Source organism: Watersipora subatra, chromosome 1 (assembly GCF_963576615.1).
Source record: "Watersipora subatra chromosome 1, tzWatSuba1.1, whole genome shotgun sequence".
Classification (NCBI taxonomy): Eukaryota; Metazoa; Bryozoa; class Gymnolaemata; order Cheilostomatida; family Watersiporidae; genus Watersipora; species Watersipora subatra.
The window spans coordinates 75,645,636-75,661,060 of record NC_088708.1 but is presented as its reverse complement, the minus strand read 5'-3'; the positions used below and the strand labels follow the sequence as shown (position 1 = coordinate 75,661,060).

Below are 15,425 nucleotides of genomic sequence, written 5' to 3'. Positions count from 1 at the left end.
TTCATTATATACAGTGCATCGCTGCTGATCCCAAAGCCTCCAGCTCAATCACTCAGTAATATAATTCTCAGAAATGTATTCAAGTTGCATGCCTGAGATGGCTAGGGCACCTGTTGAAACTTGTCACATCTTTTCTCCGTTCATATACTTGGCAAGCATAGCTTCACTATTTCTACCTGGGGTTAATGAAACTGTCAACAGTATTAAACATGATACAAGACTCATTTACTTATCACCCTTTTTTAAATTCAATATAACCAGCATTTCCTTAGCATCTATTCCCAGTTATGTTTGGCCGCCCTGTAGCTTCTCGATAGAAAATGGTCTGCCTTTGTACAGTTGAATATTGGGACCTAAAGTGTTGTTAGTTTGCCAATAAAAGGTCTTTTTCTAAATGCACCAAGCTATTCGTGACTGGAGGGGTTAAAAAATTCCTTTAGTGTCATGCTTTCGCCAACTTACATTCAGACTTGATTAGTAAATGAAGCAGTACAAAACAGCCTTAATTACCACCTGATAGATTAAGGTAGGCCTTTGTGATTGAGACAGTCATGCTAGCGATGCCAGAATGCACTGGTCCTCTATATGACCATTTTACATGTTTGTATAACAGCAATGCTTTTTATTCCTCATTATTCATCATGTTTACCTAAAGACGACAAATGAACGAGTTTGAATTTGTCACATTAGTTCGCTTTTCAAAGTTAATCGTTAATGCGATGCGCATTGAAACTGGCCGAATAAAGCCAACATGATGAAAAGTTAGACAAAGAGTGATCCTACCTCTTTAACATCATTACTATTGTACTAAGAAACTAGCGAAGCTGAATAACTTGTTTTCGTTAATAATTTGTATTATTGTGATTTGTAAAGAAGCGAGCTACAGCAATTTCAAACTTTTCTATTGGAGCTGTGAGAAAGTTTTAGCTGTCACCTCCTAGACCGCCCAGACGCTAATAAATGTAACGGGAAATTTGTTAAAGTCAAATAAAAATTTTTTGTCGAACGACTGTCACCAGTTTATCCGTCGCTGTTTATTTCCATGATACTCATCTTGCGGCTATCACTGCATGAGCCAGACCCGAAGAGTCAACACGGCTATGTCAACTCATGAGGTCTCAGTGTAAACTAACATTGCTATTCTAAGGAACCTTGAATGTCTATGCGCAACAAGCAGAACAATTAACGAGTTTTGATAGGAGACTCATTGCCTGTTCTACTTGTTTTCTATAATAAGGTCGATTATTTTTACTGTCAGCCTAATGTGTTTGAGTAGATTTATGGCTGAGCTCCTATTAGAGCGACTTTAACGATTAAATGTGATGTTTTCACAGTAAACCACGCAAATAAAAGCATATCAACAACTCTAACTAACATAAACAGTACAATTTAAAGATTTCAAAGATTAATTTATTATCACTATTTAATATTTATGTATCATGTTATTGATCGAGAATATACAATAGTTAGCAAAATACAATATCGCTAATCATATTATTTATGAACATACAAACGCATAAAATAAAACAAATATATTCTTGTTATTTCTCTACACACAGCAGTATTTAGACACACTTCAGAATGACAATTTTTGCCATAGATTAGTTACCAAACAACTTGCTGCTTGTTGTCAAACAAACTCCATAAACCTCCTTACAGGTTTCTGTGAGTCATATTCATTTTAGCCTTGCTGGTTTGCGTTGTTTTTGTCAGCGGGCTACTAATGATTGGGCTCTTGTCTATTTTAACCCGGTGACAAGAAGCGTACCCTCACCTGCCCGCAGTCAAATAGCTATGCAATGACTTCTCTTTAAACAAGCATCACCTTACCTTACCTTAGCATGCTTGAACGCTATCGATATATCATCATTCCATTATCTCATCTACATATCTATTACAAATTAATTTATAAATATGTCACTGGGTCAGAGAGCGTCTATAATATATACACCATTGTATAACATGTGTTCAGAATTACCTTTTCGTTGGCCCAATCAACTCCCTAGACAAGCATAAACCGAGTAAATAGTGTTTAATATGAAATTATTTGATTAATTGATGTTTGTATAAACCCTTTAATCGCACCAGCGGTTGGCTCGTGGTTTTACTATTGTAAGGATGGAATCTATTGCATTATAATAGGCTTGAGAATCTTTTAAATCGTTTAGTATTTCGCAGTTACACGGCAGATGGCGACATTGTTATTGTTCACGCAATGAGAAACACCGTCAGCGGAGAGGAAGGCTCTGGCCAGTAAGGTGCCACCAGCAAGTTTTGGGAAGAGGCAAGTCTCACTTGTGGGAAGATGTGTTCACCAGCTCCCCATGTTATGTTTACAGATAGGGCAAACTATATTTAGAGCAGTAGCGACTGCCAGTCTTTGGTTTTCAGCGACATCTCAGCATTCTCAGAAGATGAACAGCAAGGCATTTGGAGGTAAGGGTGGTTGTATGCTGAGAACCTGTTGAGTTCGGCCTAGAGGGTAAGTATTTGCACAGGACCTACTCACTTACATTAAGTGTGGTAAGTATCTGTATAGGGCCCACTGACTTACCATAGATGCAACCATGTGTCCTGTCTGTATTCTTTTTGTATTAAATGTCTAATCGGCAAACCAAAATTGAAAGCGCTTCATTGATCTGTAGGGGACTATGAGGCATATAGGTTTATCCCAAGTTTATTATTTCTAATACATGCCTCGAAGGAGCTGAGATAAAATACAAAGGCTAGACTGTGCTTTGATACAACCGACCAGTAGCTTATCACACTGTTAAAAGATAAGATTTTTATATATTTTAAAAAAAGTCTTAATTTTTTGTTGCTAGCGGTGCATATTGAAAACTTCATAAAACACCATAAAATAAATGAGTATATAAATAAATTTGTATTAATTTTTAGAGAGTTTTCTCAAACTGTTTGCTTTTACTTCAAGACAGATCAGAGCTCTTGCCAACAATTGGTAGGTCACCTGCTCACTCTGCGTCATTTGGAGGGCAGAAACTGTTTGCAGACCATCCCTGACAGTACTTCCTCGGTAGACTATTGCCGAGGAGAGGCTGAAACAGTTGAGAATGACTCACAATGTTCCAGAAAGATGTTCTTCCTATATTACTCATGTAGTAGGCCTATTACATTTATTTATTGCACTGCAACGCTTGTTACCTCTAATATTTAAGGAGTTTTGCGAATAACTCCACTTAAAATTCACTCATCACAAATCTTCTAAACTCAGTCTATTTTTTATTATTTGCCAGCTGCTAAAAATTACTAACAAGTATTTGGTTGGTCTTTACTACTCTTCTGCAGGCCATTTAATATTTATCTACAAATATTTTCATAGTTTTCAGCCAATATATACAACTTTCAAATGTTTTTCGATAGTGTTCTGTCAATGACCAAAATTATTTTTGCCTATGATTAGCGTAATATGGCTGTACAGTATTTTTTGTATTATAATGGAATTACAGTCAGTTTCATTGTCAACAAAAATTTTATTTAATATAATCTCTCCCATCTATTTCTCACCGTTGTAAAACGAGTAGATTTAAAATGTGTCTGGCAGATTTGGCAGGAAAAACATTATTTTGCATCTGGAGACAGTTTGGTGCTGTCCTGTTCTCATCTCTGCTTGAAGGAACTCAAAAGCTAATCAGAGCTCATTAAATAGTTTAGATGGGAAAACAAACTGTGAGGCAACAATGTGATGTCACCATACGTCTGCGCAAGGCATGTCTTGCAGACCTTCCACCCTCTGCTTCTTAGAAGGATAGGAGAGTACTGCTGGTCTCCCAAGTTCAACTGACCAATCAGAGCGGAGCGTGTACAGTTATGATTTTCCCGATTGAATAAATGAATAGAATTCTGTAGATGAAGTCAGTTCTATAGAAGATCGTACAAGCAAAGCAAAGGTGCTCTTGTAATGTGCAGTGTAATGCAGCCGAGCTGTGCTCCCTTAACTGCTCGATACCCAACAGCCGATCCGCAGAACAGATCTATGACAATGATGCCAGCAGCGTTAGCCAACCAGGAATATATGAACAGTATGAATTACTACACATGTGGAAACCCTGCGTATGGAGCAGTCATGTCTGGGATGCTTGGACGCCAGGAGCATTATGGGATGGCAGGAGGTCGGGCAATGCATTATTCTCCTTACCATATGCATCAGCAATCCGGTAAGGACATGGTCAAGCCTCCGTATAGCTACATCGCACTTATCGCCATGGCGATACAAAGCTCGAAGGAGAAGAAAGTCACCCTCAATGGCATATATCAGTTTATTATGGACAGGTTTCCTTATTACAGAGAAAATAAGCAAGGCTGGCAAAACTCAATACGCCACAACTTGAGCTTGAATGAGTGTTTCGTAAAAGTCGCGAGAGATGACAAAAAACCGGGCAAAGGTAGCTACTGGTCACTCGACCCAGAAAGCATTAACATGTTTGACAACGGTAGCTATTTGCGACGTCGGCGAAGATTTAAAAAAACTAAAGAAAAGAATTCAAAAGAATTGATGTTAGACGATTCGAAAGACGGTATTAAAGATGATGACCAAAGTGACATCAGTAGTTCTGACAAAATTCCAGAGAATTCAGAGCCAGCAGCAGAAGTAGTCAAACAGGAACCGAATCTGGACCAATCACCAAGCCAGCATCATGCACACATCTGGCAAAAATCATCAGAGCAGAGAGGTAAGTTAAGGTTTTCATAGCCGTTTCCTTTTCAAACAGTGTCTGTTTTCATCAAATTTGTTAGGTAACCACACTGTTCAAGCTCCTAACTGACTTTGAGCATCAAGTTTGTTAAGTAATCCCACTGTTCAAGCTCCTAACTGACTTGAGCATCAAGTTTGTTAAGTAATCCCACGGTTCAAGCTCCTAACTGACTTGAGCCCAGGTTCATCTCATAACTCAATGGAAGTTTGCAGAAGAATTCAATTTCAGTTTCTGGTAAAGATCAGTGGCCGGAACTTTGTTTGTTTTCAGATTTATTTAAAAATTAGTATTTATTCTCTTTTTGTAAAGGATTGTTTGTTTGAAGTGATCGGCACCTTTCTAGAGTCAACAAATACTCGTACATGTAGATAAGAGTTTTTTTATGCTGATCATACAGGATCTGTGCAAACAAACATTGTATTGAATAAATAGGAATGTTTGTTGGCGTGTCACTCGCTTCCCACTGGTTGAAATGAAGGCTTGCCAAATCCTTTTTGCATAGCTTTCACTTTCTACCCCTGCCTTAGTCAAAGCCTCTGCCTGGGAGCGGCACAGTTCTCTAGGCTTATTTTTACGCTTTCTGGCATTTTTGTTGTAGGGACGGCTTTGCCTATCCCGCAAGATCCTGCAGAGCCACCACCTATCACCATGCCCAATTTCACAGTAGACAATCTTATTACAGGAAGTGTGCTAGCTGCCGGAGGCTATCCTACTGGTGCTGCCGCGTCTCGTCCTGATATTTACCGTCCAAGCTGTAACCAACCCATAGTAAGTCAACCATACCCAGCCAGCACTACCGTACCACAGAATGTCTTCCCTCATACCGCTGCCGTTCCTGTAGTAGATGACATTTATAGTACCAGAACTTGGTACAATCCAGAGTTGCCCCAGACATCTCCTATAGACTATCAACAACCTCCGAGATTCGACAACAGATCTCCGACATGCCCGCAGCCTAACCCAGCATTTCGAGACACGTATAAACCGTATGGTTATGACTGTAAATATTAGGAACTCCTTCATCCCCTGTCTTCCGCACTGACTGTGTACAATTTTGAATTTTCTACCATATTTTTACGAAATGAGATGCCCTTTTAGATGATCATTCAGACTTAAGATTTCAATGTCATAAGCTTTAAACAAAGTGTGCTTGCCTCAGCTATCACATATCACTAGTTCATTAGTAAACCAAGACTGTAGCAATCAGTAACTACTATTACCTGACGGCGACTACTACTACCGCCTGGCAGCGCTGCTAACAATCCCAGCCTTGTCTCTTTCTTGAATACCAAAGATAAGAGCTGTACAGACCTCATCTTTTTTTTGTATAATTTTTCCGACACTCCCAATATTACAATCAAAATGCCAAAGAATTGTAGGACTATTTAAGTAAATAGTAAATATTTATATATTTTTGTACTTGAATCACATATTTACTGTATCATAATTTTTATCTTGGGCAGTCTGTTACGGCTTCCTTGTATTGCAGTCTGTATGCAATACCGGCTCGGGTGAACCAACCATCTTCTTAATTTTAATCTCAAAACCAATTTTTGTAATATTATGCATAGAATTACTTGTAGCAGGTTTTTATTTATTTATTCTTCGAAGGTTAGTGCCATCACATTTAGGCATTTTAAATATGCAGAGGTTTACATAGAGTTATTGCATGTAAGCCCGCTGCCGCATTGATGCCATAAAATAAAACAAGACCTTGCCTAGCGAACCCACCCTTTGTTTATGTTTATAATTAATAAACCCTTATACTGCAGTAAAAAGACAATAATAACAATTGGTTAGACAAAATAAAGAAATGCTGCCGTTACATAAATTATATAATGATTATAAACACTCCAACCCACTAAATGCGATATAATTTATACTGATCAAATATATCTAAATGCTATTTTTATAAACAGTTGCTAACAAAATATTTTAGGGTTGTAATGTGGCAATAATAGAGTGCAGTGGATGAATTACAAAAAAATACAAGAACTGTAGTCACAGTGACTCCGCTGATGAACATTTTATGATTGGAGGGCCAACCACTAATTGTATTACAGCCAGGTGTCACCAAACAGCAGCGGAATCAATAAAGCTTGTACGAGTGATTATATAACGCTGCCGTAGATGAAGCTGGCTGATGGTCTCCAGCATGGACAAACAAATTCTTTGTGGCCGTTGGTTGATGCAGGATGGCTTTCAATAGCTTCGTGTAACTTGACCAGTGACAGAATGAGAAGCCATCACTCCATCAACTCATTTTTATCGAGCCTGCCGATTGGAGATAAAGGGCTCGCTGAATAGTGCTTTCACGTAATCTTTCAACAGCTATCGATTGAACACTTATGACAAGCGGCTAGCAACAACCTGATCAATATACAGGCGCTTGCCAAGCAAAAAGTCAACTGTTGTTCTCGTGAGAATTTTTGGCTAATGGAGCAGTCAGGCATTGAGTAGAACAAATAGTGCGTAATGGTAGTGTATGAGAGACAATGGCAGAGAGACCCTTCGTCTCCCTTATACAATTCAAAGCACAAATTTTTTCAATGATTCGTTCGCCGGTTGCTTTGAACCGCGTTCTTATTAACTCACTCTAATCATATTTTACCAAATCTGTCTGTTACCAAACCCTTTACTAAAAATGGCATATGCTAAAAGTGCATAAATTTTCTTTTTTTTATAGCGTGTGCCAAGTTTTGGCTTGAAGATGATTCGAAATGTTTACAATTTATGAATGTTTAGCGTTCATGAAGCTTAATTTAAAATAGCAGGAATAAACGTAGCGTATCGGGCTTCCGTTAGGACAGCGCGTGACCCAAACGAAAAAATAATGAATAGTGATTGTCGCAGAGTGAATACAACCAGTTAATTTTATCTGTTCCTTTAGTTATTGAGTAGCCGTGTAGAAATAACAACCATTTGTAGCCTACAATATAAACTGCATTATAAACCCGTATAAAAGAATTTGCAGGCGTATCAAACAGGTCGTAGGAAAGCATTGTCTCGTGTAAACGAGTGTTTAATAATATAGTGGGTACATAAAGGATACAATGGAATAAACATTTTAATAATTAGCCAAATACTGCTATGAATGACCGCCTCACAGAAGAAGCATTTTTGGGGATGAAAGCAAACAGTCTGTCACAAAAAAGCTATTATGACGTTCGCTTAAAACCTAATATGCTATAGAGACTGTCTCTTGCACATTCTTTGTGCTGTTTGCACTGAGAGAAAAGACCTATTAAAGTGGGAACACGAACAACTTGATCACCTTTTCTGTTTCGTAAAACCGGGCAAGCAGGTCTTTGTTGAGTAATTAATGTACCGTTGAATGGATGAATAGACAAGTGATTCAAACAGTTTTAATTCTCTAGCCGCTTACGGCAACAAAGTGGAGTATGTAGAGTCGCTCACAGTCCCTGCAGCCAAGTGTGTTAACATCTCTAATATAAACATTCGAGCTAAAAGTTTTGTTTTCTGAAGCAATATTGCTAATTTATGGCAATTAATACAGGCTAGCTGTTGTTCTAGCTTCATTATTTGTTACTCCAACACAATGTAATCTATCGGCAGCTTTATAGCTAGTCAGCCATTTGTAATAATAACACACTAATGTTCAAGTCATTAGAGAATGTCTCGAGCATTTGAGGCTGAGCAGAAAGGCAGCATACCTTGGTGCGCCACAAAATCTGGGTCCATTTAAAAAGTTTAAATGAGCATCGCATATTAATTACAGAGAGAAGGGGATCTGTACTGGCAGCAGATGCATTGCTGGAGGAGGCACCTGCAACCCCTACGAATATGAAATTATTTAAATCCCATCACCGCTGCCGCTGCCTGCCAGAAGGCAGTAAAATGTAGAGTTATTAGGATTCTAATTAGAGCTCAGTGGGAAGTGCATAGCGAGTTAGCCCTAGTACAAAATAGCTGGCAGGTAAAATAAGCTAAATCATGCTAATTACTGGTTAAGTTTGCACTAGGTGCCATTTGATTGAGTATTATATAAAACATTCTATCTTGACTGACAACCCGTGTGCAATATACATATGATATGTATTAATTGAGTATAACATATTTATGCAACATGACAATTCTGTTGAGAGGATTCCGGAACATTTCTTAGATGCAGATTTAAATTTTCTGTGTTCGATTGAGCCAATCACAGGATGGCCTGTTAGACAGATTTGTGTAAATCAAGAATAATTGAGGTATCTCTAGCAATCGTCTATTTTAGGCTGGCAAAAGGGCACGAATCGTATTTAATTCGTGAGAGATTATGGTCAGAGATGCTGGTATATCAATTTATCAATTTCTTTGACAATGGAACTAATGCTCTATTAATTGTTCATGTTTATAACATTACATAATAATGCCCGTTATAAGAGTTGAGCTGAGAAGTGTCTCAGGAATGCATGGACCTATCAAAGAGACATTTGAAATGATATGAGAAGCAAACAAGTTCCATACCTCACATTTGCTGCTTATACGACTCACGCTGAGCTTTATTAGGCAGAGAGATCTGCTGCCGAAGCTGCCAAGAGAAGGGCTCGATGGGCTGGGATTATAATGAGCGGTTTGAGGTTAAGGGAGCCCCTGAATCTACAGGTGCATGCAGTAATTGACCACCGCAGTCATGATTTGATTAGCAGTTTCACAGTCTCACAAATTATCTCATAATATCTGTCACTCTATGCCGCGGCTCATCCACGCATTTGATACCTCTGCGGCTGAAGAATTTTGTACTAATATTTTAGATACAGATTAATAAAGGCCTGAGGAGTGTCAGCCCAGCGATCGTAGGAAATGCGATTGCTGGGCCCCAGCTAAATCGGGCTGAGTGTAATAAGATAACCTTCCTTTTCACCTTTAGATGTCGAGTGCTGACTCAATATAATTGACAAATCTCCTCGAACACGTTGACAAATATATTTTTGCAGTCAAAATGCTGCACTTTTATAAGTTACGTTTTTATGTTTACGATGATTCAACGACCCTAGAGTTATAGAGCGGCACATATATAGCTGAGATAAGAGCGGTATGATCATAGCAGCATTGTTATTCTTATTAGGATACTGTTATTATTTCTAACTAACTGAAAGTTTGTCAAGTACATTGAGCAGGTAATAAACTTATCACTTTAATATGTGCAGTTCAACCTGCAGAGCAGTTGCAAAAATTTTCTAAATAAAACTGCTGTCTATCATCGAGTTAAAAAAAGCAGAGTGAAGGTCTTGTCACCATCATTGAAGTAGACAGAAATTGAGAAGGATATCCTCAACAGCCGCATGAACATGAATATAAAATCTATAATTATAAGAAGCATCTGTAGGTTTAGTAAATATATAGGTCAGGCTTGCAGACTGCTAAAGATGGAGTACATCTATCAACAAAATCTCTATAGGTGTTTTTTAACTATTACTATCAGATTTTTTCATTTTTAGTCTCCGCTTGACTTTCTGTAGGGATTTTACAATTCAAAAGTCTGTAAGGGCCACTGTCTATGACACCTATTTGATAATCACAAAGTTAATAAACCGGAAGATAAATAAAAATGTAGTCATGATCTGACGTTGCAGAGAGATCAAGAATTTGATTTGATTCAAATTTGAATCAAATATATTTTTGCAACAAAAATTGTTAGGATAGATTCTATAGAGATCATACAGCGCATGGAAGGAGCAAGAAAGTCGGCTTTGAAAAATCAACCTAGTCGGGTTAAAAAGTAGCCATAGTCTTGTAGAGCTATAAATGTGGTCGACAATTTGTGTATATACGAAAAGGTATTTTTAGGGATAAAATATTACAATAACTAAAAACAATAAATAAGCAAAATAAAGTTGTACAACATAAGTATGTAATACTGGCATTACAATTATTACTTGAATGTTCTTAAATGCATTGATTATTTATTACTTGAATGTTCTTAAACGCATTGATTATTTATTACTTGAATGTTCTTAAATGCGTTAAGTATTTATTACTTGAATGTTCTTAAATGCATTGATTATTTATTACTTGAATGTTCTTAAACGCATTAAGTATTTATTACTTGGATGTTTTTAAATGCATGAAGTAAGCTGTCACAGATTTAATGAAAAAGTAAAGTGCCATAATCTCACATATCAACACTCCAGCAATATTGATCTTCCTGGGAGACACAATTTTGGTCATAAACAGAGCTTGTGAGAAATTGATTGTCTGTAATATTTATAAGTTGCTTTATACTTTGTGTGTCTATGAATTCTCTGAAGCAATGCGAGTGTCACGTTAAAATTCTACCAAGGAATATGATCAATGTTAACTAGAACCCACCATATAGAAATATACAATCTCAAACATATGTTTTTAAAGTGAACAAGCTAGAGTAAAAGAGTTTATATCCAGGAAAAAACTAGGTGTTTCCACATCGTCTTTTGTTGAGAAATATTTAATATTTGCAGAAGACTGGCTTGTGATAAGCAAACAGAAGCCATGGTTTAATTAGGTTGAAAAGCCACTGGGTAGCTGGTAGGTTGGCCTCTCTGGCATGATTCATTGCTCGGCAGTGAGAGCGTCTGCTATAAGTTATGGATTTGTTGTTATGTAATAAGGAAACGGCTCAGAGAGTGTTTGGAGTAGTCATCAGATCTGCAACAAGCAGAAAAATAATGCAGACTTCAGTTCCTGGAAACGAAAAAAAAATTTAAGTTTTCAATTATTTATCCAAAATGATTTGACGTGACAATCGCAGCAATGTTCATGACAGCCTGTTACAGCAGGAATGAATAATAAGCAATACGTCACATCAGTAAATTTTCATGATTAAAATGTATAGTTATGATAAATCATCAAATTGTGAAGAAATTTGTTTGCAAAGCGTCTACTGCTTGATGGCATCAAATAATGAGAGACGAGATTATGCAACAGAAAAACACCAGGATTTGATGAAAACCAGAGGAAACCGAAGTGTCGACAGCAATGATGAGCTGTTTGTTGCCATTAGACCTGAGGAAGTTCTGGTTTGGCAAAGACCCCAGCAGCAAAAACACAAACTCTACTTGAGGTGAGGTAATGGCAGAAAATACCGCATAATATGTTGACATAATCACAGTACACGGCAGCATTGCGCTGCCGGTCTCACCATGAGAGTCAGAGTTGATCATCACCGTGGCGCCTGTATTGCTGGCTGAGTTTCCTGCTGTGAAATTGATGACACCAGACCGTCACTCTCCCGCCTACCCTGGAACCGAACAATTCTTCATCACTTGTGGCAGCCAATTATGTTTAGGAAAGGTTTGTGAGATATTCTTGATAAGAGTCTCACCGGCTCCTGTTTGTAAAACATTCAAAAATGCTATATCGTGAGTTGAGAGTTTAAACAAAGGACGGAGTATGTTTAAATTGTAGTCACAACTGCTAATGTGTATGCATTAGGCGCATAGCAGTAATAGTACAGAACTAAGACCAATATTCTTAGTTTGACCCTAACATACAATTAATCATACAAACCTCATTTCGGGAGACATGCAATGTCGATATTTAGATTTTTCATCATAAAATATAACCGCTTTTCTCATATTTGATGGTAACTTTCTTGTCAGCACAGTTTGATTCAGCCTCGCCAACGATTATACAGCTGCTATAAGTACAGACTATGACAGTGTTGGTGGCGTATTATACCTTAACCTAATCACTTCTCATGAGAAAAACTTCTAACAACTCTCAACAACTTTAGAGAAATTTGAGATATCGCTCAAACAACAAAAGGATACACAATAACGATATTATAACGGCCCATCGTACAACAATAAGGGGTAAAATTTGTTTTATTGATATAACACTATGGCAACAATTGACCTTATCTTTGCCACTATTCCTTGAGTATTCTTTCTTCTGTTTTATTTGCAGACAAACTACAACAGAACGTCACGACTTTTGTTGAAAAAGTAAATAGATTTATTGTCTGCCATTCATGCTCAATGTAAGCCAAAGAGACATGACTTCTTCTGTCCAAGATTTAGGTGTATCCTCGCTGATGGCAGCATGGTATCAACAGCAAGATTTAGGTGTACTCTCGCTGATGGCAGCATGGTATCAACAGCAAAATTTAGGTGTACCCTCGCTGATGGCAGCATGGTATCAACAGCAGAATTTAGGTGTACCCTCGCCTATGGCAGCATGGTATCAACAGCAAAATTTAGGTGTACCCTCGCTGATGGCAGCATAATATCAACAGAAAAATTTAGGTGTACTCTCGCTGATGGCAGCTGGGTAGCAACAGCAAGGTTTTCATAATAGTCATTGTTTTAGTTGATTAGAGAATTTTATATTTTTTGTGTGAAGCCAGATAAGTAATAGGCATAACCAATAGGAGTAAGAATGAATAAAAATAACAGTATTTGATCTTTTTAACCAACGATTACATAATAGAGCAATATTTGTGAAAATAAACCTATAATAGTCATTTTAACAAATATGGATGCATTTAAGTTACCTTGTCTTCTACAACCCTCTGTAAAATAGTCTCTAACTTTAAGGTCATTCTATAGTTAATTAATTAATTATCTATTTAGCTCATAAACCTATATACGGTGTTTATTCTGTACTAAATATGTTACTAGCATTTATTTCTATATAAAACTTCTACATTATCCTTATACCATTCACCATGATGCATTAAGCCAAAATAAAATAACGTATAATATATTATAATATAACAGAAGATGATAAAATACACTAAAACAAAAAATAATTTGATGCAGTATAATACAGCATACTGATATATTATATTACAACACTATATAATAAAACAATAATATACCACACTACAATGCAATTTATTATAATATAATACAACACATTATAATGTGTTATAATATATAATCTATACTATAATATAAGCTTCGTATCATGCATATAAAATAATATGAATCATATTAAATAATAGGATACCTACAATACCATATAATTTTGCTGTAATAAAAAATAAGATGTTGCAAAATGATGTATAAACAGACGATAAAATCGGTGTCCCCTAATTATCGTTTTTTAATTCTGATACCAGAATCTATACAAATTTTTTGTATTCGATTTTTTGATCTCTTTTACATTGATGAACTTAGCTAATTGAATATCAATAATCAATTATACAATTGTCAATAGATTACAGATCCAGGTGACACAGAGATATATGGATAGAATGCCGTGGAGCTAAAGAGGTATAGCTCAAGGTGAAATGAATGTTATTATAATTGCTAATAGCTTTGGGTTCAGCCTTGTCATATGAATGTTATGGTTGATGAGCCAAAAATGAGGTGGCTCCTCTGCTAGTCGGAGAGTAGCATACTTTCTGGCTCGTAGCTATCCGAAGGCTGTCAATTCTGATTACTGAAAAGAAGAGATTTTGACTCCATAAAAGACTTGAGCTACCGTATGCTTTCAAGTCACAGTGTCTCAGCATAAACCCCTTGAATTGACCTAAAGACTTGAGCTACCGTATGCTTTCAAGTCACAGTGCCTCAGCATAAACCCCTTGAATTGACCTAAAGACTTGAGCTACCGTATGCTTTCAAGTCACAGTGTCTCAGCATAAACCCCTTGAATTGACCTAAAGACTTGAGCTACCGTATGCTTTCAAGTCACAGTGCCTCAGCATAAACCCCTTGAATTGACCTAAAGACTTGAGCTACCGCATGCTTTCAAGTCACAGTGCCTCAGCATAAACCCCTTGCATTGACCTAAAAATTTTCGGTCTGCCTGTCAGAGCTTTACATCTAAAATATTTAATAATGTCTGACCGCAAATACTTGAAGCTATTTTTATTTAAACAGTTTGAAGTTGACTGATATCTAGTGACAGCTTTCTCAAAAAACATGTAGGCCTATATGACATTAACAATAACATTGAGAAAGCAATAAAAAGCTCTCCCTAGTTATACCTACTCAAGAGAGTGACTATTATAGTATTTTTAGTTATGAAAGTTTTATGCTATATTTGTAGTAAGCGAGCATTATGGAACAAATAGAATCTATAGCACCTTACGAATACTTTCTCACTCGACACCTTGTCACTTTTCACTTTTCAATTAGGTTGTTTAATTGCATGACTCGCTTGGCATTTTAAATAATTAAAAAAATTAACTTTGAATCAACAAAAAGGCTACCATAGCCAATTTAAATTTTTAGTCAATTTTTACCAAATAAATTTATGGGTAGACAAGTTTTGGCAAATGTCTAAGTTGCCCTGCCAGTCTCTGAGTAGCCCAGATCATCAACGAAATAACACATTATTGATTACTGACTCTATTTATCGTTCTTACAGCACAAAAAGGGTCCATGTAATGACCTGTTGACTTTATGCACTGGCTGCCTGATACATTTGGAAAGTGGTAGTGTTTAACAAAACATGTCCAACTCAGTCGATAGGAATGCTATTACAAAGCTACACAGATTAGACTTGTTCAATGAGTTTTGTATCCATATACAGTGTTCTCTCGCTACAGTTTTTGCGGCTTTGGCACTTCGTGGTATAAAAATATTCATTATATAATTAAAAATGAAATGAAGTAAATATAGATAAAAATAAAATAAATAAAATAGATAAATTTCTCTCATACTCTGGCCCAGAAAGATTCTTTGGTAACCATAAGTATGATAGCAGTTGTTGGAGTTTCCTGTTTCGTTTAGGGAAATATAAACGGACCAAGTACTTGTGACAACCTTCATCAGG

The 15,425-nt window shown here is 36.8% G+C and overlaps 1 protein-coding gene across 2 annotated transcripts; it reads left to right on the top strand.

The window, feature by feature from the left end:
• The first annotated feature begins 3,890 nt into the window (after positions 1-3,890).
• On the top strand, positions 3,891-6,441 carry LOC137398280 (forkhead box protein C2-B-like). 2 transcript variants are annotated; one of them, XM_068084393.1, is made up of 2 exons: positions 3,891-4,691; positions 5,398-6,441. In XM_068084393.1, the coding sequence occupies exons 1-2, from the start codon at positions 3,920-3,922 to the stop codon at positions 5,724-5,726; spliced, it is 1,101 nt and encodes a 366-aa protein (XP_067940494.1). In that variant the 5' UTR covers positions 3,891-3,919; the 3' UTR covers positions 5,727-6,441. The 2 variants fall into 2 exon arrangements, with proteins under 2 accessions (XP_067940494.1, XP_067940490.1); XM_068084389.1 differs by having other exon boundaries at positions 5,314-6,441.
• Positions 6,442-15,425: the final 8,984 nt, after the last annotated feature.

Excerpts from the sequence above, each read along its gene's own strand:
- LOC137398280 (XM_068084389.1), top strand. The coding sequence starts at position 3,920 with ATGTGCAGTGTAATGCAGCCGAGCTGTGCTCCCTTAACTGCTCGATAC. Across the intron at positions 4,692-5,313 it reads AAAATCATCAGAGCAGAGAG|GGACGGCTTTGCCTATCCCG; the intron begins GTAAGTTAAGGT and ends TTTTTGTTGTAG.